At 40.0% G+C, this 23,701-nt stretch overlaps 1 protein-coding gene across 5 annotated transcripts in view; it reads right to left on the bottom strand.

The window, feature by feature from the left end:
- Positions 1–23,701, bottom strand: part of tmem94 (transmembrane protein 94) — a 33,907-nt gene that overhangs the window by 7,084 nt on the left and 3,122 nt on the right. For 2 of the 5 annotated variants that reach the window (XM_053414535.1, XM_053414536.1), the window contains exons 3-25: positions 19,039–19,158; positions 18,714–18,841; positions 15,832–15,968; positions 15,011–15,216; positions 14,744–14,895; positions 13,894–13,996; positions 13,680–13,766; positions 13,258–13,374; positions 12,180–12,236; positions 9,766–9,870; positions 8,805–8,978; positions 8,428–8,649; positions 7,991–8,303; positions 6,805–6,978; positions 6,574–6,676; positions 5,567–5,775; positions 5,284–5,465; positions 4,079–4,211; positions 3,849–3,964; positions 2,594–2,693; positions 1,706–1,814; positions 879–1,068; positions 136–213 (exon numbers count right to left, since the gene is read on the bottom strand). In XM_053414535.1, the coding sequence (XP_053270510.1) occupies positions 136–213; positions 879–1,068; positions 1,706–1,814; positions 2,594–2,693; positions 3,849–3,964; positions 4,079–4,211; positions 5,284–5,465; positions 5,567–5,775; positions 6,574–6,676; positions 6,805–6,978; positions 7,991–8,303; positions 8,428–8,649; positions 8,805–8,978; positions 9,766–9,870; positions 12,180–12,236; positions 13,258–13,374; positions 13,680–13,766; positions 13,894–13,996; positions 14,744–14,895; positions 15,011–15,216; positions 15,832–15,968; positions 18,714–18,841; positions 19,039–19,158 (3,315 nt within the window). Of the gene's footprint in view, positions 1–135; positions 214–878; positions 1,069–1,705; positions 1,815–2,593; positions 2,694–3,848; positions 3,965–4,078; positions 4,212–5,283; positions 5,466–5,566; positions 5,776–6,573; positions 6,677–6,804; positions 6,979–7,990; positions 8,304–8,427; positions 8,650–8,804; positions 8,979–9,765; positions 9,871–12,179; positions 12,237–13,257; positions 13,375–13,679; positions 13,767–13,893; positions 13,997–14,743; positions 14,896–15,010; positions 15,217–15,831; positions 15,969–18,713; positions 18,842–19,038; positions 19,159–21,528; positions 21,689–23,701 lie in introns of those variants that run through there. The other 3 variants (XM_053414538.1, XM_053414534.1, XM_053414537.1) reach the window with 3 other exon arrangements.

Below are 23,701 nucleotides of genomic sequence, written 5' to 3'. Positions count from 1 at the left end.
CTGAAATAGTCCTTCTTTATTTGATTCAATTTGTGTCCGTACACCACCATCTTATTTGAGGGATTAAATAAAGTTTACAGTACAGCACAGTGTAAAGATCCTTATGTTCTGTGTTTGTGACGCATTCTCTCTCACCTGCAGGATGACCAGACTGAGCTGGCACTGGAGCAGGAAAAGGAAGCATTTGCGGATGCCATAGGTTGTGTGGCGTGCCTGGAAATTTCACACAAAGGGAAAATCATGATTAAAGTAAAGTTTCTCTTTGACTCATTTATACTGGGGTCATATAATACAATATAGAGTTGTGTGTTAATGGTCACTGTGTCAGATAAGGATATTGCTGTGTCGTGGCAGAGAAACAGGAGAGACTACATGTTGCTCCCAAGCCAATCAAGCTGTTTCTTACATTGTGAATGATGACACCAGAAAGGAAGCACTTGTGACAGACTTCCAGGGACACTTATGTAAACAAACATGGCATCTGAAGGGTTGTGTGTTTGGAAATTAAAACCTTTCCTCAGGTCCACACTTCCATCTTGTGACACCAGAGAAAATTCCTCTTTTGCTTCGACATATCTTCATTTGTGTGTGGATTCATCTCTTCAGGCAGAGCACTGTCAGCTGTGCTTGTATTGACCAACATCACAAATGTAAAGTCGTGGAAGGTGAAACATGCAAGAGTTTCTTTCAGGATGTCAGTTGCCATCCATTTGATGAGATTACATGTTATAAAATGATTGATTGTCATCCGTGATACCCACTGATTATTTCTGAACCAGCCCACTGCCATACGTCTTCCTAGTTCAAGGGCTGTCCTCGGGCTAACATCAAGTCGTCTGACCCCAGTATTAGTGAATGACTGCATGTGTGTGTCTGACCTGCTCTATGAGCTTGATCATGCTGACGCTCTCTCCTTGGTGGAAGGTGACGGAGCAGCCCAGAGTGTTGAGCTTTCCAGAGAGCCTCAGAGGAGACAGACCTTCAACTTCTCCATTGAACCCTCCTCCGGTGGCATAGCCAAAGGTTTCCCATGAACATTGAGAGGGGTACAGAGGGTCCAGAGCGATGCTGTGGAGATACACGGGTGAAAAGTCACACATGGGCCAATCAGGACCAAAATTTATGTGAACTAGTTTGTGATTATTCATTGTACCATAATCTAACGATCAGTATTAGTATCCTCTATGCACGTCTGTAAAGTGTCCTTCCACCCAAATTACATTAAACCATATTCTCATATAGCTTTAGTCAAATCAGTACAATAGATGTGGATGAACTTTTTATTTCTACCGCAAAAATAGTCTGGGAAACTAACTGTACTTTACTTCATGTTGCTTTCTGAACTTGTATTATTTCGATATCCATTGTATTAGAATGGAGGTAGCAGTCTCAGGAACAAATAAGATACAAATCTTTGCACAACTAAATAGTAATAAAGGTACCAGAGATCAACCTCCTTTCCATTATTTGCATTTCCAATGCGACATTTCATCTGTATTCCACAAATTGTAAGGAATGTAGGAGTTTTAATCGTGATTTTCAGATTTCTGATAATATAAATACAACTTCTGAGTATTCAAAACTGTGGTTCAAATTGTGAAAATAATTACAATCAACTATTAAAATTACAAACAAACACTGGTCAAGCCCCACAGTAGCATCAGTTGACTAATGGGAGGGATGTACTATGTTAATGTGTGTATACCTGAGATTACTCTGTAAGAAGAGACAGCTGTTGCGGAAATTGCCAGCGCTTCCCAGACAACATGTAACCTCCCTGTTTTCCTGCATGATCTTCATCATCTCACACATGGCTGTGAAGAAAACACCAGTGTAAGTGTATTTATAACTGTAAGTCAACCATTGAGTGGATCTAGAATACAGACACAGGTCATCAACTCTTTTCTTGAATTAATCCTCATTGTAATGTCTCAATCTTACTACGTAAAGAGCCTTGAGATAATGAACGTTGTGATTTGGTGCCATACAAATAAAACTGAATTTAACTATTTACCCTGGGTTAAAGCCATGTGGCTCACTCAGTAGATCAGACATCATTACCTCTGTATCTTTTTAAACTAAACAGTCACATTTGAGACATTTTCTTATCCTACCAATACGCAATACTTGTTTTTTATTTATTTAATTATCATTAAAAAGGTAATATGTATATATACATAATCCTTTTCAGGGACAACCTGTTTGGTGTCTGTCATTATCGGTTATCCCTATCACACTGATGTAGGTTTAACTGTTTGTTTGCTTTTCTTATAAGTCTGGGTTTAATTAGTTATTAATTATCAAATGTATTTATGAATAATAATTATTTACAATAAAAACTGTCTTTGACTTTTTGAAAGCAAATTATCTTATAAGGCTGAGTCTGCTTTTATTCTGACATGTATTCAAGTCAATTTCCATGTCAAGAAAATGTTTAGAAATGGATTTACAATTAACAAAACTATATATCAATGGAAAGCTCAATGCACCCTGCAAATTACAATGGTATCCTGATGGTAAGAGAATGCATATTCAAAAGAAAGTGGTAGTACACATAATGAGGATGAAACACAAACACATCAGGGATACTCACTCTCAGGGGTGCAGTCAGTGAAGAGTGGCACCAAAAGAGGCACATTATCGATGTTCTTCAAATGTGGACGGACCTGGTGGATACCACGAGGTAGCTTGGCCTGACAAAGAGCAGGGATACAAAAGAGGAACAGTCAAATAAGACCCCAGCCTTTCAGTTGTTTTCCTCCGCCAACCAGACAAGCTATAGTTTAAATCTTTGTTCAGACTTATAATATTTGTAATGAAGACTTTGAAGGAATCCAATAAAAACTATAATTTTTTTTTGTGTAAATCAGTTTATGAGCATTTGCGCCAAATTTGAAGATATTCTGTCAAGGTGTTGCGAGATAATGTGTTCACGAGAGTGGGATGTACGTACGGACCTAAGGACATTAGAATGTGGAGGTAAGGCACAGTATGTGTGGTGATGAAGTGAGAATAGACAGAAGAGACATGCACGGACTATTAGCGCTACAGTTGTCAAAATACCCTTTAAAAACAAACAAAGACAGGGTGTTTGTGCAAACTCTGGTAGGTAAATTTAGCACGTCTACGTATGTCTCGCTCTTATGAGAGAGAGTGTGTGTGCGTGCGTAAGCACATGAATAGTTCACATAGTTCCTATGCATGAAATCACCATCCCAAGTGCATACAACTAATTAACAATAAATTGTTAAATTGTTTGTATTATATATAGAGCTAGACTAGTTTTGATGACCACTCAATGCGCTTTACATTACAGTTTAGCATTCACCCATTCATTCATACAGTGAATCTATTAGCAGCACTATTTGTTCTATGAGGGGCAATTCTGGGTTCAGCATCTTGCCCAAGGACACTTCGGCATGCAGATGGGGAATACTGGGGATTGAACTGCCGACCTTCTGTTTGGAGGACGAACGCTCTACCACTCAGCCACAGCCGCCCCAATACAATAAAGGAAAATGCACAGACAGCAAAAATAATGACTAACATTTAAATATTTCTAGACAACTGAGCTGTGGTCAACTTTGTATAACTTATGTGATCACAAGCTCTGTCAGTCAGATTTGTATTTGTGTATGTTTCTTTCATTGTTAACTTTTTGAGCTCATGGCTCTTCCTGCTAGTTTTAGCTTCAAATATTTAGCTGACATGTTATCAACTGATGCTATAAAGAAAACTGTCTATCAGTCTATATAAAAGGCTGACAAGATAAACAGATACTGATACTTTTTTCCACTGTAGGGAGATGTGAGCAGTAGCTCAATTGGTTTAAATAAACATATTGTTACTCTGTTGCAGTCCTCCAGGAAGCTGGGCACATCACTGTCTGTGGGCTGGAAACTGGCGAGGTCAGAGTGGCCTTCCTCCTCTGGCAACAACGGACCCTCTGCTTCATCTCGAGAATCTGTGAAACATATGAAGCGAGTTCTTTAAAGTAGAAAAGTCAGGAATTGCATCCAGACAGTAACTGTATGAAGATGATTAATACTGTCACTGTGTGAAAACACAGGTTTGCTACCTTGGTTCAGGTCTTCATGTAGGGAGCCATGAATGGGGCTGGATGGAGCTCCGTCACAAGGACTTTCTCCGTTTGGAGTCAGAGAGATGTGACAGTTCCAGCCTGTCTCTAAACCCATCTTCTCAGCAAACACCTGCATGGACAGAAAAGCAGCCACATATATATACACCCTCTTATGCACAGCATGTATACTGACACTTCTCTACTGTGTACTGATCTTGACACTAGGTAGATTTTCCACAGCATTCTGCATAAATATTAGATGCATTTTATTACAAATGAACACAAACCATATACTATTCATTTACCATTATTTTATTTTTATCTCTGGAATTATTTGTTGTAAAAAAACTGAAGCGGCTACAACAAAGAATTTTTTTTAATTTCTCACAAAAAAAAAAAAAATGGTCCCACTCTGTTCGAGCCTCGATCTCATCTGCAGGTTTTAAGGCACTTAAAAGTAAGATTAATACTAAGCCCTTCCAAAGTGCAGATTTTCAAAAATGGTGGGTTCTGTGTATGCATGTAAAATGGAGAGTTTGGGAAATGATGATGTCACATTTAACATTGTGCATGCACGATATATCGAAAATGTATCGTTATCACATATCGCATGTTTTCCTAATATCATGAAGCCCCAGTGTATACCCACTGGTGTTTTGTGTAATGAGCATGCAGCAGAAACAACAGCAAGGTGGCTATACACCAGTTGCTCTATGTTTGGTTAGCACTAAAAGGTCTAATAACACGTTTGCAGCTATATTTAACATTACTGCGTCACATTATCGACTTTTACGAGTATCTGCATCACCCAATATATAAGCAAAGATATAAGTAAAATTATTAGCTAGCTAGTATTGTTCTAGTTGTTTTGGTTACTACCGCCAAAGGAAAATAAGCTCACAATGCATGCTTACAGTATTATTCTCTAGTATTTAATGGAACGAAGATGCAGACTTTATCACCACCTACGAGCCCAGCATGCTTATTTGAGTGTCGAATTTGTCTTTTTGTCTGGACAAAATTATTTTGTACAACAAAATGTGTGGACAGATATTTGTTTAGTTTTTTTAATAGAGGGGTAAACCATATCAGTATATACTCTGCAGTTGTGTAGACAAGGCCTAATAAGACAAATGCATTAACTAAATACTATCATAGACATAAACTAGATACTACAAAATATTGAGCATGTGTGTGTTCACCTTGCTGCGGAGCTCATCCTCCATTGAAAAGTAAACAAAGCGGATGCAAGCAGTGACCAAGGCATCAATAAGCCGAACTGTATCCAGCCTCGCCTGGAACTGAGACGACACCATTCCCATGAAGATCTGGCCACTCAGGGCCTGAACACAGTCCTCACGCTCAACCCCCTCACCGATACCCTCTGCAGACAAGATGAGCACAGATGGAAAAAAAGAAAGAGAGAAATAATTAGAGATTTATATTATCATCTCAACCATCCTTCCCTCTGTCACTGACTCGTACCATCTGAGCTCCAGCTGTTCCTGTAGGAGTTCTGTTTGATTGGGGTAGTGGAGGGCAGTTCCACTCCAGAGAAGAGGCAAGGCCCGGGGGCCAGCTCTACACATTTCCCACTCAGTTCACTTGACAATGACACTTGCATGGGTTTGTAGGCAAAGGCTGAGCAGTAACCTGACAAACAGGCACGTTGGTAGAAGTCCAGAACCTTCTTTCTGTGACACAAATAACACAGTTTCAATTATGATATTAGTCATACACTCAGCTGGCAGTTAGTTGGATATAAACTAGCACAATCCAACCCAACAATTCTATCATAAATCCTACCTTCAAGAAGTTTATATTCATTTTCTTTTGATGAATCCATTTCAGAAAGATTCTCCTTCAACTTTATTGTATTGTCATTTTGGAGGATGTAGTTTGTGGTGCTATTGTGTTGTGCTGAACATCCATTACCACTGGAAGTTATGTTGTTTGTCTACATTTGTTTTTTTAGTTAGCAGTGTTACACAAAATGGGGTCACAGAAGAACCCATTACATCTGCTCATATTGGTGCAGATCCAGGAGTTCTAACCTTCGAGGGGGTAGGACTTATCACAAGACTGTTGTATTAGATAAGTGCAAATAAGCAATGGTTGACACTGGCTCCTAAATGGTGGAATGAGCTCCCCATCGACATCCTGGACATCAGAAAGTTTACACATCTTCCGCCGAAAACTAAAAACACACCTCTTCCGACTATACCTTGAATAAAAAGGAAAAAAAATCTTATATATACTAACAACTTTTTGAAACTAACACTTTAGTAGCACTTAAATGGCACTTACTTATAGCACTTTGTTATTTTGCTTTATTTTTAAAGGAACTGTACTTTCTTGATTCTTGTTGTTCTTGGTTTGTACCCTTGGGGTTGAATGCACTTATTGTAAGTCGCTTTGGATAAAAGCGTCATCTAAATGAAATGTAATAATGTAATGTAATGTAATCCCATATGAGTGATGAGAGACTGCACCTGTCTGAACCTGATAAAGGATAGATATCAGTTCCATCCCAGAAGTCAGTGCAGGCCTCCAAGATGAGGTCAGCTGAGCCATGTGACAGCATCTGGACATTATCTACAACAGAGACCTCAACAACATTAGCATAAGGCATCAAGATAAAAAGAAAGAATAGTTATCCATTTTCCATAAAAACATCTGAGCAGTAGAATAACATGGGCAGACAGAAGTGTATGTGGACTCACGGGAGGAGGAGTCTCGTACGAACAGGGAGATGAGGTGCGACATGGGAGGCTGGCGTTTGGTGAAGTAATGAAGGTGGCGGGAGGTAAACTCTTTGGTTTTCTCTCCAGTTGGCAGCTGGTACAGAGCCAAGTGGTTCTCCTGCTTGAACAGCTCCCTCGCACCAGGAGTGAAGCCTGACACACAATAATGCAAAAAGACAAGGGTAATGAGTTACTGTAAAACAGACTTTATGACACTGATGATCTTTCACATCAGTTCAGAGCCTTTAAGTGTAACTGAAATCACAATTAGTAATTTATTCTCACAATCAAAAATACTGCACATGTTTTATGGGGATTATATCAATACATAAATGATTAAAAAGCTTCTATTTCAGAGAAGGTCCTTTACACATGTGTGTGCCTTTTTCTAAACCTACATGTCAGTGTCAGTGGAGCATTTTCAGGTCGCGTCAAAAGAGTGTGCATAGTGTGCCCACAGGCTAAAACAACAACACCACACCTCAAAGCTGTAATCAGCTCAAGAGATTTACTCTCACATGCTTAAAACTCTTTTATTTGGCCTCTCTAATGCTCAGCATTTGGAAAGCTCCCCCCAGAACTTCCGAAATATATTACAGTATCCTGAAGAAAATGAGTGTTACTGCTGTGGCTGCTGCTCACAGTCACTACTGATGAGAAATTAAATGAGCTGAACAAATCTAGCTATAAATATATAGTAGAAGAAAAGTGAGGACATTTTACTGAAATTAGAGCGTTATAATTCACCATTGGTTGGTTGAGAACACATTTCAGTTTTGTTAAGCACTTCCCTCTGGAGCGCCTGTATAGAAGGTTTAATCTCTTTTGGTTGTCTAGTGCTTGAGGTATGGATGATTTTATACACTCTTCCACAGGTCCACATCTCTTCATCTGAAAAATTTCAGTTGGACTTGCCCTGTCGGTCTAGTGAAGAAATGTTCAGCTTCCATGTGACTTTTTCAAATTCTAGTTCTCTCGCAGTAAATACATTTTTCCCGAAACAATAGTAGATTCATTCACCGACCATCAACAGTGATCTGCGTGATCACTGTGTTTTCATATGACCTAACAACAATCAGTACTACAGGGCAAACCAGGTCATGGGATGAGAAGGTTTCTCTAAACCAACTAGATGTAGAAAGAACAGACACCATCACCACCTCACCTATAAGCCTGGAGAGTTCACAGAGCCCCCAGGGTACGTAGACTGGCAGCACGGTGCCATGGCTCTCCTGCAGAGCCAGGTTTGACAGGTGGTCAGAGAAGCGGCAGAGCTGCTGGGTGACGCTGACGTTGCAGAGGTTCAGCATAATGTTGAGGCCCAGCGGCTTGAGGGAGGGGAGGTGGCACTGCCAGGAGAGGTCATCGAACTGGATGCTGGCTGGGTTCTGCTGGTCCTGCGATAGGCTCAGCATCTCCAGGTGGTAGTCGCACACAAAGTCTTCTGCCTCTGTCTCCGGGCAGCCCATTGCGAAGTCCTGGAGAAAAAAGGAATCGAAATGAGAAGATAAGCATGTTTACAATGCAGTGAATTGACTGATTCATAACTCTTTTCCTACATTCACAACCACTTGTACAAATTCATGTCCATTTTTTTTTTACCAGGGCCTGGTCGTCCACGCCTCCCTCAGTGTCATGGCTGAAGCTAACATTGGATCCAGAGTGGTGTTTGGTTCGGCTGTGTGCGGGCTGGCAGTTACGCCGAAGCCGGAGAGTTTCGGATGAGCAAATAGTGTCATGTGAGGTCTCGATCAGCTCCAGCCCCTCCCCAACCTGAGTGGAGGACTCTGCAGGAAGACAGAGCAGGGCCTGCACCTCCCCAACCTGCACATCAATGACAACAGGTCAGGGGTAGATACAAAACCGTACATTATCATGGAATGAATTCAAAACTTCTGCTTTGCATTTCTCAAATTATCAGTACCAACCTCTAGAGTTAGGTTGCTGGTGACGTTGAAAACATAAACGCACACACTCACCTCATCCCTGTCATCCTCCGTCTCCCCTCGGCAGTAGGAGTTGACAGACAGGTCGTCTCTGAGATCGTCCTGGCTGTTGTGAGGCGGTTCAACGCGTCCGCTGAAGAACAGCACAGTCTCTGGACTGGGATTAGGCCAGGACAGGATACCCTGTTTGTCCACACAACACAGCACCTACACATGCACACAAACCATTTACAACTTAAACACATACTGAACACTCACCAACAAGTCTTCAATGCGGTTTCTATATACATGGGTATAATTAGGGTAGTTTATTATGTAAACATTGGAGAGACTCAACAGAAGGAAACCCAAATGACTACAAAGAAACACGTAAGATCATGTAAAAGATTAATAACTGTGTTGAAGTCCAAACTGTTTTTAAATTGCTAACAGCAGTTCATGTTTGCAATGTAACCATAACTGTGCAGATACAGATTATTGGATTACTTTAGATGCGGAATTTCTAAGTTGAAGTTCAAAACAGACATTAGAGACAATGTCGTCAGCAACTGCAAATAACTGAATCATAAAAATATGTTTAATTAGTAGAGTGATGTCTAATTACAAACTGTATCATCATTTTACACTGTCAGACTTACTATAACTTGCCAGCAGGTGTCAATAGAACCCTAAAGGACAATTATGTGGCTGTCATTAATATGCATCATGGCACTTCTGAATATTAGGATAATATCATATTTACCCCATATTTATTTTATAACTTTTTACTTTACACTTGACTTAGAAAGCTGTTTCCCATGAATAACTAGTTTGAAAACAAACCCTGGCAGGACCTTACAAACAAAGAATTCCGTATTTTTTTATTGGATATCTATGAGCAGACTGAATAAGCTTATTTTGACTAATATACTATCAATAGATCAACAATAGATTAAAAATTGTAATATTGGTCAGCTCAGATGTATATGCTCCACTTCAACCCTGTAATACTCACAGTGACAGATCCCAGAGTGTGTAAGAGGCTGGAAGTGAAGCACAGTGTCTGAGACTCTCCCTTTAGGACGCCGACCAGGTGTCTCCACACACAACGCAGTATCTCCTGCATGAATAGGCGTGCACACGCACACACACACGCACACACACACACACACACACACATACATACATACATACAATAAGTTAGAGGACTGACTTCCACCACACAATAAAAACAGGATGTATATTAGTCAACAAATAAATATATAAAAATCACAATGCTACCAGCAATAAAATGGATAGATGACTTGATCTGCTTTGTGATTGGACAACATCCTAATGAAAGAGAAGATACAGAGCTACAGTGCTAGTGGCACAAGGTGAGAGGAGAAGCCTAGAACAAGGTGCAGCATTTTTGTGAGTGATCCAAATCATCCATGCAGATTTTGATTATTTTTGGATGAAATCCATAATGAGTTTTCAGCAGGGAAACAAACAATCACAACTTGCATTGGGAAACACTCTTTAACACAACTCCCTTCCTTGCCCTCTCTCTTCAGGTATCATCCACAATTGACTTCCTTGACTTGTTGCTGCCAAGGTCAAAACTAGTTATTACGTTTTAGGGGCAATTACTTTTTCATGTGTTACAAAAAAGATTTAGTATACAATGTTTCGTGTTAAGGAAAGTGAAATTATCTAATTTATCCAACACAAACTTCAACAGGCCCAGAAAACAGCAGAGAGAATTCAAACCTCCTGTCTACGAGACAAATATCTCTTTCATCAGCTGAAATAAGATTTCCAGCTGAGCAGGCCTGATTCCAGACTGTTGCTCCTCAACGACTGCTGCATCACATTGTTGGGAAGCTGTGAGTGGAGTAAGCACCAAACCCCTTTTTTGGATCCAACTCAAAAGAGACCAGCTCTTATCATCTCCACCAAGAAGGCTAAACTTGACTTCTGTAGTTTACGAGAAAAGTCACAAGTGTACAGTAGCAACCATGCACATATATTAGAAAACATCCAATTTGAATTGTCTGCAAGGGTTTTGTGCATTTTAATTGGTCACAGGGTTGACACACTGCTCTGTCTGCAAGGGTAATGTTTATGCTGTTTTCCCTGTTGTTTACATTTTTTATTAAGTGCATGCAAGTTGCTGTACCCATCCTGAAACATAATGAATTCTGTGATGGGCTACCAGACAGATCGGCCTGCAGAGTTCATATTTTAAACACGTACAGACAAAAAAATCTGTTCAAAGCCAAAGCACCCAAAATACTTGCCCCTCAGCCAGAAGCCTATATATCAAGGAAAGAACACAAAGAACACAATTCCAAGCACAGGCCCATATTGGGGCTCATTATCAGTCATGCAGTGTAGGCAGACAGGCAGAGGTGAAAGCTCATGGACAAATTCATGAGAAAGTATCTCAGCATAATCTCTTCTTTTTATTTGACAATGGCTATGAGGTCATTTGGAGCAATGCCAAAGCCAGACAAAAAAACACTGATGGTTTCAGATCGGTGGTAATATAATGAGGACTGTTGATTCATTTTGTGTTTCTTTGAGACCGACAGCCCAGCAACCAGGGAGGGCAATGGCAGGATTTGGAAATAAACTGTGAGAGGTGGAGGAGACGGATGTTGTATCCATGAGATGTGAAAATGATCATAAAAAGGCAGGATTGATTATCAAAAAAAGAGCAGAGGAGATAACACAAAAAGCAAAGTTAGGTGCTCATACTAGGTAAAAAGAGCTAGTGAAGACATGGAAAATCATAGAGGTGAACTGACTTAGGAGATGTTCATTAAGAAATGGCATGGAAATTGAAGATGTGATTGAAGATTCAGGTTGAGGAGGGTGGAAGTAGGAGGGTAATGACTGCTGTGTACTGGTTTACATAAACTGCTTTCAGACATGCACTGAAGGCCGGACATTTTCCTGGAATTTCCCGGAGGGGCTGTATGTAAGAACGCAAACGTCAAAGTCAATCGCTATGTTCATTATCCAAAAATGTAAGAATACAAATATCTGCCGTTCAGGTAGAAGGCCTCAATATTCAAGACCTTTTGGCAATTAAGGCAAACAATGGCGTCAATGTGCTGTAAAAAACAAAACACTGAGCCTTCCACAGTGAGATCTATACATCATGCCCTATCTCCTGGGTGCTCTACCCAGGCACCATCACACACCCAAATATCCGGAAAATGTTTCCTTTCGTCTCTTCTGACCCAAAAATCTCCTGCTGCGCTCTACATATGTTAAACTGTCCGGACCCCATTTTCCACAGTTCATGTCTGAAAACAGCTTTAGAGGGAGTTGCAAAGGGCGTGGGCATCGAGCGATTCGAAGACAGGTGGGATCGAGTGGAGCAGGGAGCCAAGCAAGTGGAGGAGGGTAGGGAAGGAGTGAGATAGTGAGAGGTTATACCTGGGAGGAAACCACTTCGGTGTAGCTGCTTAGAGTATCCTCAGAGAACTTAGCAAGCTGGGGCAAGAGAAGAGTCTAGTTAAAACACAGAGCCCTCGCTGTGCCTCCTCTCTCTGTGTGTGTGTGTGTGTGTGTGTGTGTGTGTGTGTGTGTGTGTGTGTGTGTGTGTGTGTGTGTGTGTGTGTGTGTGTGTAAGGGTTAGACTGATTCAATTTTTTGGTATACAAGTAATCAGACGACAACTAAATTTGGCATTTGGCTCTGTATTCATGAGGGCTGTCAATAGCTGTGTTTCCAGCAACTAGAAAACTAGAGCCTTGTCTTTACTTTTGCAGATGTATTTTTAAAGCATAAATACACGATCAAGCACGTTTTGAGTTTCCTCCATGTTTATTCTTGCTTGATTTATGTAGTATAATCGTTGTTGTGTGCTATTTTTTTATGAATTGTTTATGCTTCGCTACTAGAGCGGCCATGGCATCAACCCAGCATGAGGTTTGGTTCGATGTGAGACTATCGAATGCTTTTCCTGATATCTCGGACTGAAGACAGAAGACAGAAATAAGAAATGCATAATTTCAACGTAAACAAATTCAGTGCTAGAAATTCAAAGGCTTTAAAATGTCATAATCTGATGAGACTGATTTACTTCGATATGCTCACAGCCACATTAGTGGTCTGACAGTCTCGGAATTGTAGGTAATTTTGTTACGGTTAGGTACCTTATGCATAGCACAATTTTCTTTATGGCCCAATTCCTGCGTGGTCTTTATATAAATGTAATCAATAAATAATTATATTATGTATATTATATATTCTATTATTGTTCAGCATATCGTATAGGTAGGACTACTGACTGTTGGTATGGACCTTGTCATTGGGATTTAAACCAAGGTATCAGTCTAAACCCTACTTGTGTGTGTGTGTGTGTGTGTGTGTGTGTGTGTGTGTGTGTGCGTGCGTGTGTGTAGATATCGGCTCATACTCACAAAACCCCATATTAGCATCTGAAGCTGTCTCTATTGCCAGTGCACATCACAATATGAGAATTTTGTGCATTTATGCGTTTATCACTCACCAGACCAGCTGGTGACAACCGGTTGAACTCTGCGAGGACCCTGGCCTCTCCGAAGGCGTTCACCAGCACCCACATGACAGGAAAGAGCAGCGGCAGGATGGGCAGAACACCCATCAACTGCAAAAATAATTAACACATTTAACACATCTATCATTTCATCGTTTTTAGTTAGGACCTCTTTACACTAAACTGTTTATAAATGCCTAATTCACATATTTGAATATGGTCTATTACAATATTATGAACAGTATATATATCCATAAATAATTGACCAGTTGACATAAGCCTTTTTTGTGATTCTGATTCAGGCTAGGTGACATGTTTGTACAATCTGCTTATGTGCAGCAAGAAAATTACTGTCAAAATTCTTCACACACTCAAGTCTCTGTTAAGTGTGAGTCTGTTGTTGTTAATGATTGTACCTGAAGCTGAAAGAAATTGTAGCAGGCCGGGGTGAGACTGGGTGTGTCACAAAAAAAGCGGACAGTGTTCACTAGCAGGAACGCCACCTGAAGGCACAGACCGTAAAAATACCAGTGAGGTTAAGGTGGCACACATTGCATCTGTGTTGTTTTCCGTAGAGAGCAAGTGATTACAAATACACTGTCACAAACTGATAATGTGTTAAATGCTCACCAGCACCACAGGAGAGACTATCTTGGTCATGACCGACTGTACTGTAAACCTCTCATTATCTAGAACCGTGATCGGCCGAGATAGCGCCAACTCCAAACTGTTCCTGTTGAAAACATAAAAAGAAAAAAATCGAAAAACAAACAAACAAATTCTCCAAATTTTTCTTTCTCCATCACAGAGAACTCAGAGAAGTTGTGTTTTTTCAGACTGTCAAAAGTACGACGGAGTATTAGAGCCACTGAAAGGGAAAAGAAAATCGGACATTTCGAAAATAGTGTTAATATTTAGAGAAAAATAGTCATAATTGTATGAGAGAATAAAACCATGATTTTAGACAAAGTGTTATGTTTGAAGGGAAATATCAGAAAATCAGTTGGTCACCTCCATTAAAATGACTAATTAAGAGCACAGTGTTAAATTATAATTGAGTATAAGTTTAGAAAATAACAATATGCTTATTTTTTGGGCTCGTCAGAACCACATTAATATAAGTGGGACTTTAAAAAGATTAGGCCAAAAAATGATCTATTCCGAAGAAAGAACCACACAGACTTAGTGGAAATGTTTGGTAGTGGTCAACTGCAAAGCTATCGCTGGTTACATCTGTGTGATATTCAAAGGTGTTTCATAGTTTGTCAAGAAATTATTGGTTTAAGATCTGGAGAGAATGGAACTGTCCTTGATGTTTATTTCCTAAATAAACAATTCTCTCTTTCTCGTAATATTGTTTTACGTTTTCTCATTAAATTATGAATATATTCTTAAAACTTATCACTTGTAATATTACAAAATTATTCTGTAAAATAAAATAGCTCTCAAGACCCCGACCCGACAGGACCTAGTTCCCTACCTGACTGTGTCCAGCACAGGAGTCCGGACCACTCTGAAGTGGCGGTGTTGCTGGGGGTTCTGGGGTCCTCTCTTCTCATTGGCCCGTGGGGAAGGAGGAGGGGAGAATGGGGGAAATAAATCTCCTGGCTCCAACACAATGTGCTCATCATCCTGAGGAGGGAAATGATCTAGCTTAGTTTCAAAGGAACAGTTTGACACTTCTGTATACTGTATAATCAAAGAAAACAAGAGTGTGCACATAGGTCCTATATGTGTATCTACTCACCTTAATGCCTCTGAGTGATACAAATGCTTCTTGACCAGGTCTGAGAGCGATGATGTCTCCTTCCACCAGCAGACTCACAGGCAGATTGACCAGCTGGGAGTCACGGTAGGTCCAGTGAAGGGACCACGAAGGAGATGAAGGTGTGTAGAGGTCAGGGTACAGTGACTGAGACCACCGCACATCCCCCTCACACCCTGACAGGTAGTCTGGAATACAGGGAAAGACAGTGAACAGGTCGTCAGAGGGAGGGGATAGGCAAGGAAAACCTGCATGAATACAGCAAGCATGTCACTTGATCCAACCATGACCTGATGCTAATTTTATTATTAACTTATATTTATTATTTCAAATTTCTTGTAGTGTAGGGATGCCCCTTTAAGTCTGGTCCTGAACAGTGATGGATTAAAAAACTGTTGAGCAAGGAGACTAAGGAATGAGAACAGCAGAGACCTTTGAAACTCAAATCTAAAATGTGGTTAACATTGTACTCGGAACAGTGACAATGATGCCTATTTCCTTAAGAGCAACAAGATTTACCAGTGAAGAAGACACAACAAGAAATCAAAAGACAGTAAGTCAATTTATATACCAGTTTTATATCATAGTAAAGCAGTTAAAAAATGTAATATGGGACAATATCCCATCTGTGGATACTGATGATTACCACTAATCTGTGTTTCCACTACTTTCATTGTCAATCCTGCCGATAATGAGTAACATATAGCTAGCTAGAGTAAGACAAAAATTACAGTAAACCAATATTTTCTTTTCAATTGCCATAATTTAACATTTACAGTGGTGACTCAACGCGCCTGACTCACCACTGAGCTGTGTAATAATGTCCTTGAGGCGCCGGACCATCTCACTGCACTTAAGCCTCTCCTGACGTCCGACCAGCAGCAGGTTCAGCACAAAGAGGAGTAGGAGGGCTGCAGCGTTCATCAGCTCTATACCAGAACTGTGGACGTCAAAAGCACAATGATACATTAACATGCGACAAATCAAGTAGAAAAAAAATGGAATTCACTCTTCAGTTAGTCCAGCACAATATGGAAATGACAACAGTGAATACATAACTTCTAAAGCAAACACGTTAGTCTGTATAACTGAAAGACATACACTACCGCTCAAAAGTTTGGGGTCACCCAGACAATTTCGTGTTTTCCATGAAAAGTCACACTTTTATCTATCAAATGAGTTGCTAAATGAATAGAAAATATAGTCAAGACATTGACAATGTTCTAAATAATTATTTTTATTTGAAATATTAATTTTGTTCTACAAACTTTGCTTTCGTCAAAGAATGCTCCATTTGCAGCAATTGCAGCATTGCAGACCTTTGGCATTCTAGCTATTAATTTGTTGAGGTAATCTGTAGAAATTTCACCCCATGCTTCCTGAAGCCCCTCCCACAATTTGGATTGGCTTGATGGGCACTTCTTGCATACCATACGGTCAAGCCGCTCCCACAACAGCTCAATGGGGTCGAGATCTGGTGACTGCGCGGGCCACTCCATTACAGACAGCTTACCAGCTGCCTGCCTCATCCCTAAATACTTATTGCATAATTTGGAGATGAGCTTTGGGTCATTGTCCTGTTGTAGGAGGAAATTGGCTCCAATCAAGCGCTGTCCACAGGGTATGGCATGGCGTTGCAAAATGGAGTGATAGCCTTCCTTATTTAAAATCCCTTTTACCTTTTACAAATCTCCCACTTTACCAGCACCAAAGCAGCACCAGACCATCAGATGAACTCCACCATGCTTGACAGATGGCGTCAGGACTCTTCCAGCATCTTTTCACCTGTTCTACATCTCACAAATGTTCTTCTGTTTGATCCAAACACCTCAAACTTTGTTTGTCCATAATACTTTTTTCCAATCTTCCTCTGTCCAATGTCTGTGTTCTTTTGCTCATATCAATCTTTTCTTTTTACTGGCCAGTCTCAGATATGGCTTTTTCTTTGCCACTCTGCCTAGAAGGCCAGCATCCCAGAGACACTGGCGTTTTGCGGGTACCATTTAAAGAAGCTGCCAGTTGAGGACCTGTGAGGCATCTATTTCTCAAACTAAAGACTCTAATATACTTGTCTTCTTGCTGAGTTGTGCACCGGGGCCTCCCACTTCTCTTTCTACTCTGGTTAGAGCCCTTTTGTGCTGTTCTCTGAAGGGAGTAGTTCACACCGTTTTTCAGTTTCTGAAATTTCTCGCATTGAATATCCTTCATTTCTAAGAACAAGAATAGAGTGGCGAGTTTCACATGAAAGTTCTGTTTTTCTGGCCATTTTGCATATTCGAACCCACAAATGTGATGCTCCATATACTCAACTAGCTCAAAGGAAGGCCAGTTTTATAGCTTCTCTTACCAGCTAAACAGTTTTCCGCTGTGCTAACATAACTGCACACAGGTTTTCAAGGGTTTTCTAATCATCCATTAGTCTTCTAAGGCGATTAGCAAACACAATGTACCATTAGAACACTGAAGTGATAGTTGCTGGAAATGGGCCTCTATGCACCTATGTATATATTTCTTTAAAAACCAGCCGTTTCCACCTAGAATAGTCATTTATCACATTAACAATGTATAAAGTGTATTTCTGATTAATTAAATGTTATCTTCATTGAAAAAAACAGTGCTTTTCTTAAAAAAATAAGGACATTTCTAAGTGACCCCAAACTTTTGAACGGTAGTGTACTTCAAAAGTGGATTGGGATATCTGGGATCTCAAATGAATTAGTTTGACTCGTATCAAACAGAAGTTGTTTTGTTTACAATAGTGACAGCATTTTAACTTTCACCCTGTAAAAAAGTTGTCCTCCGATGACACATCCTGGGACTGATCATATTCTTACTTTCTATGCTACCACTTAATTAGCATTCCATTGTATTTCTAAGCAGTTGACAGACAGTTTTATAAAACATTAAATCGTCACCACCACCCTAAGACCATCATTTATAACCATTGTGTACGCACAAAACGGGGTCATTAGGATAACTGAATTTTCATGAGGTGCTTTGCATGGACCATTTATGTGAGCGTGTAGAGGGCGGACTTCCAGGCAGATTCACGTAATCATGTTTTCAGGTGGACTATTATTTATTAAAGGTAAATTGCCTTCAGCTGTGCTTGTACACAGTTTTACAAATCTGAATCTTTTTTTTTTCGTACACCATTTTTGGCCTTTGTGCACATATCGACTTTTAGTATGAATCCCATGCACTCTTTTATAAATGACATAAACTCTATCTAAGAACATTGTCATAACATGTTTCCTATTTGGCTGCATTTTTCCAGCTGTAATTATGATGAGATTGCTCTTTATCACTACGAGCCCGTATTCGCAAACTAGACTGCTGTCTTGTCTTTACCAACTTTCCAAAACTGCTGATCTGTTCTTGACAGTTGCAATGATGTTTCTCAGCAATGACATTCCTTCTCCCTGATCATGACCTTACAGACTTACAGCCAAAAGGGACCACCCCGAGTTACATGTAATTCTACTATCTTATGTTATTTTAATTTGATCACAAAGAAAAATTTTATGCTGTCATGATTTTTTTTTGTATTTCTGAGTTGCTTTTTTTTTTTTTTTTTTACGATTTGCCTAACGAGTTTGAATTGCAGTGTAGAGTCCCCACCCCTAATTCACAGAATCAGACATATTCAAGAATATTACAGTTCAATCAAAGAGAAGTTACCTACCTGCCCTTTGGCTGGCTACCATAGCAACATATGAGTCCCAACACCACCATAAGAGTGAGGGCAGCTCCAGACCAATGAAGGCAGGAATGACGGTTGCCATGGTAAAGGAAGCTATTCACCCACTTTTCCTATGAAAACATGGCAAAAACAAGGCATTAGCTAAAGAATATGTATCTGTCATAAAATACATTAGAGATGGGTTGACGGTTAAATATATTTGAATTAGTTTTCGTGAATCTGCGTCTTGACAACTTCATTTGAGCTTTTGGAAAAACTGACAGATCTTGTGTGCGTATTTGTGTGTGTGCATGTGTGTAATGTATACCTGTGCAGAGTTTGGTCTGTGTGCAGTCCTCTGGTGCTGCTCCAGTAAGTTGCTGAGCTGGTCCCGGAGCTTCCCCAGAGCCTGGCCAGTCGACAGGCCAAAAGTAACAGCATCCTCCTCCTGCAACAACACATAAAACAACCCCTTCATAGACTGGTTGAGTCACAAGGTATAAAGAACCCTTCACTTTTGTTATATTTTGTTAATGTTGCAGCCTAATGCTCAATATTTTGTGAATGCTACCACCAAATCCTACATAATAGGCTATACCGTTCAATAAATGTCCATCCATCCATAAGGTACGTCTGCTTTTAAGTCCATGAAGGTTATGTTGGTTGGACCCATTTCAAGCTGACATTGGGCAATAGGGAGCGACACAGGGGTTTCAAGTCAATCAGAAGACTGACAAACATGTTTTAGTATTAACATGCCTCATGTCTTCTACATTTAAGCCTGATGTCCACACTAGTTCAAGCCCCTTATGAAAAGGCTGCTGGCCCTATTTTAGTTTGAAAACTCTGGGGTTGTGTTCTAGTGTGGATGGACATTAACTCCTACCTTTGACAACGACGCAAAGACATCCAAAATTTAATTCTGATTGGTTCTTGTCAGTCCGCCTCAACTACCAGCAGTGAGGGCAAAGCATTTTTCACAAATACTGTAAATGTCACCTCTCTGTCGGTCCAACCAAAGAAATAACTGCTCTTAATGCTTAAAATTGGTGTTCCTTGTTATTTTCTGAAAACCAAGCAATGAACTGCAGTGTAGACAATCTGCTTGCAGTTTACAGGAAAAGTGTAGATGAATGGGTAGGTGATATGCTTTTTCAGGTGTGTTACCATGGACAGACACTACCTCTGATATCGAGCTACAATAGAATTTTTTTAAGCTTATTAATATGGATGTAGTCACAAAGACAGCCAACCATTCACACCTACAGGGTATTCTAAGTCAGCATATCTGACCATGCTTTTAACCTAAACAAATATATTTTAATTATTATATTTTAACTTGCTCATCATCACGCCGAGGTAGCAATTTACTGGCAAGGAAGCCTCAGCAAATATAATTATCTTAAGCCTGGTGGTGTGATCAGAAAAGCCCAACCCCACACCTCACACTCAAAAACAGGCAGTCCCATCTTAAATGGAATGAAATAAAAAATATTTCTATTTAATTCTATAGAAAACAATTCATTTCTGAGCTCATTCCATAGTTGGTACAATAAAAGACCATGTGAACCGGATGTCATGATAGTGTATATTGTCATGTTGCAAAAAGGCTATTCAATTAAATTTTATTTGTATAGGGCCAAATCATAATATACATTATTTTAAGGCACTTTAAATTAAAGGTCAAGACATTACAATTTTTTATAGAGAAACCAAACAGTTCCCACAATGAGCAAGCACTATGGAGGGTATAGTCCTGGATATTGATTGTCATTGACAGAAGCCATAATGTTGAAAGTGCTGCATACCCCTATGCCAGATATGATAGAAAGCAACTCAACAGGGAAAGTCATGACAACAGCTCTCTTCTCTCTGTTGGCGAGGACGCCACCATCTTATCATACAAATGCAGATTTAATCAATGAATGTGACAGGGATTAAACAGAGGAAAAGAACAATGATAGAAAATCCTTTTTGGAGAGAGAACATATATAATGATAACAAAAACCTAATATATGTTTGACACCCCCGAGTGCAGGATGAGTCATAATGATGATGTAAAAAGGCTGAAATGTTAATTAAATTGGGCAAATCACAAGGTCTACAGGATTAAAACACTGAGTAAGTTTTTTTCCATGGTCCTTCAACTGCAGTTATCTGATTCATCATCAGTTCTATAAAGTATCAGAGCAAGTAACACTGATACAAATAGTAGCAGAATTGGAGCCAGCTGTCAAAATTGCTATCATTCAATTATGTTAATGAACAAATTGATTAATCGAGTGATTGTTTACATTGACCAATAATATAACAATAAACATAGACCATACTTATACTAAAGTGGTAGTGTCAAGAGGAAATTAATCAGTTTATAATAGAAAGGCAAACAGAGCCATTTCTGATGTTAATGGGAAAGTAACCTTTCCCACACTCCATGTCACTGTGAGGATATGTGTGTACAAAAGGCCCACACATACACACACAGAGAAATACACAAATATGAAACCACACACAAGGGATTCTGCTTCCAAGCGGTACATCCCACACAGCCAAGCTATAAATATCTTCTCATTTCCCCAGAGTAACAAAGCCTCAACAAAATCCTCCAGACATACGTCAATGCGCAGAGAGCAGGGAGCCTGAGCAGCCTGAGTAAAGCAGAGTAGGTCTACAACCTAGGAAGGTTCTATATTAACTGTGGAGGCTCACCAATTGATCACGCACTCGCTCACCCACACGGACAACAAACATTTGTTTACCCACTGAGGGAAATGTGTTCAGCGACCGACTGAACAGAAGCAAGCAAGAGACAACTTACACGACTCTTCCACAGACAGATCCCCTCTCTCATCTTCAACACGATGACGGCTGCTTCTTTCAAATCTGTAACACTCCAGCTGAGGTCACAGGGCGATGTGCAACCGCAGCTGTGCTACATGATGACAATTATTACACTGCAGTAACAAGTTCTCAACATGCGAGTGAACTAACTGGAGACTCTGCCTGCTGACATGCTGATGCTGCAAAACCTCACCCAGCCTTCCTCTGTGGCTGTGATGCAGAAAACACAAGAGCCCAGCGTCACCGCGCTGCTCACTGCCAGCTGGACTTTAATTCAAAAATGCCCCGTTTGGCCTGCTCTCTGGCATGGACCAGGTCTCGTTCAGTTCATTTCATCCGGGGTGCGGCGGGTATATAATAGAGTGAGGATGAGAAGCTCTTTTGATGTGAGGAGCCATGCCAACCAGGCCTGTTTAACCCTGTTGGCCTTTTCATTCTCTCCAGCTTAGCATATTTTTGCAACGATGGAGGCGTATACAGAGAAATGGTAGAGAGGACAGTACAGACAACAAGACTTACACTGTTTTTCTGACAGGCTATAGAGAACTCAGTGGTGTAGCGTGCTTGTATTATAAGAGGAAACTCTTTTCTCTTTCCTTAAATAGTCATTATCTACTCACCACTATAGTGATGGAGGGGTTTCACTCCACAAAACACATGAGTTTCAGGGGTAAACAGCGTTGCAGCCAAATCTGATATAATTTAAGTAACTGCTGATATTTTTTCAAATGTCAAAAAACAACAGGAAAGAGACTGCCTCCATACTGCCCCTGTGGTGTATCGAAGTGTCCGGAACAAACAGGGGAAACTGTGCTCATGCTTTGCCCATGCTCTTGCCCAAGGGCACGTGGAGTTGTGTGTTAGCATCGCTACTTCCAGTAGTTTTTTTGGGGCTTAAAACACAAGTCGCAAATGAATGTCAGGGGGATACGGACACTTGGATGACACCACAGGAGCAGTATGGAGGAATTTTCGGTTGCGTTTTTCTGTTGTTAACATTTGAAGAACTGATCACCAGTTACTTCAATTGTTTTGGATTTGGCTGCAACGCTGTTTACCCCTGAGACCCCAAAAGTGTTTTGTGGACTAACACTTCACCCACCCCTCCATTTGCTTAGTGGTGAGTAGATAATGAATCAACTACACCTTTGATTTTTAAATCGCAGCTTTACTTATATGTTACTTTATATTTTGTTAATTTGTATGCAAAAGTAAATTATAGTATACGTAGTACACAGAATAAAATATCACTATAGAAAGTGGTTAAAATTAGTTACATTTCAACCCGTAGCTACTACAGTTACTTACACATTAAAGCACCAGTTAATAACTGACTGAAGACTCTGAAGTGAGGATGCTGAAGAAATTGTGCTGTAATGTTGGCTTACATTTCCATGTAGGTAAAGATGAACAAGTTGGCAAAGTGGGAAATTTGGAAAAGCAGGAACCGTGTTAAAGGAGTTTAAATAGTTAGGTGATGACATAGACATAGACATTAAAGTCAATTCGAAAAGGACTGACTTGTACAGCTTGAAGCTGAATGACATCATGATCAGCTGGGACTAAATGGCAATTAAAATAATTTGGAGACATTTAATGTTTGCCTTGTGGGCTCTATTTTTGTTGATGTTGCCTCATGTAAAAAAAAAAATTTAAACTTTGACATAAAAACCAGAGAGGAATGCAATTATTCAACACCATTATATACCACAATGGCAGGTCACTCAAATAGAGTCTGGTCAGTAACACAGTAAAAACAAACAAGTGGATTACAATGTAGTCCTATGTTGTTCAGCGTTTGGCACATTCAACAGGGATTCTTTGTATCGTTCTATTTCTAGTACATATGCAAAATGTATTATGTAACCATCATACCATAAAAACAAGTATCAACTCAAACAAAAATTTTCACTATACTAAAATTAATGTCTTGTGATTCAAATATGTGAAAACCAAGTCTGCCTCTAACACGTATTTGACATTATATCTCCTTGAGAGAGGGGCAGGTTCAGTTTTCTGACTGTATAGTTATGAATTAATTGTTATATAACACAACAACGCACATAGGTGGGAACTCTAAGATAAAAGAGGATCCAAAAAGCTCTTCCTCCCGCTTGTTGAGCATACAGTAAGGTCAGTGGCAGGCACAT

The sequence above is a fragment of the Pleuronectes platessa genome, chromosome 21, assembly GCF_947347685.1.
Source record: "Pleuronectes platessa chromosome 21, fPlePla1.1, whole genome shotgun sequence".
NCBI classification, from domain to species: Eukaryota; Metazoa; Chordata; class Actinopteri; order Pleuronectiformes; family Pleuronectidae; genus Pleuronectes; species Pleuronectes platessa.
Note: the sequence above shows the minus strand (reverse complement) of the source record. Positions and strands in the feature narration are given on the sequence as shown.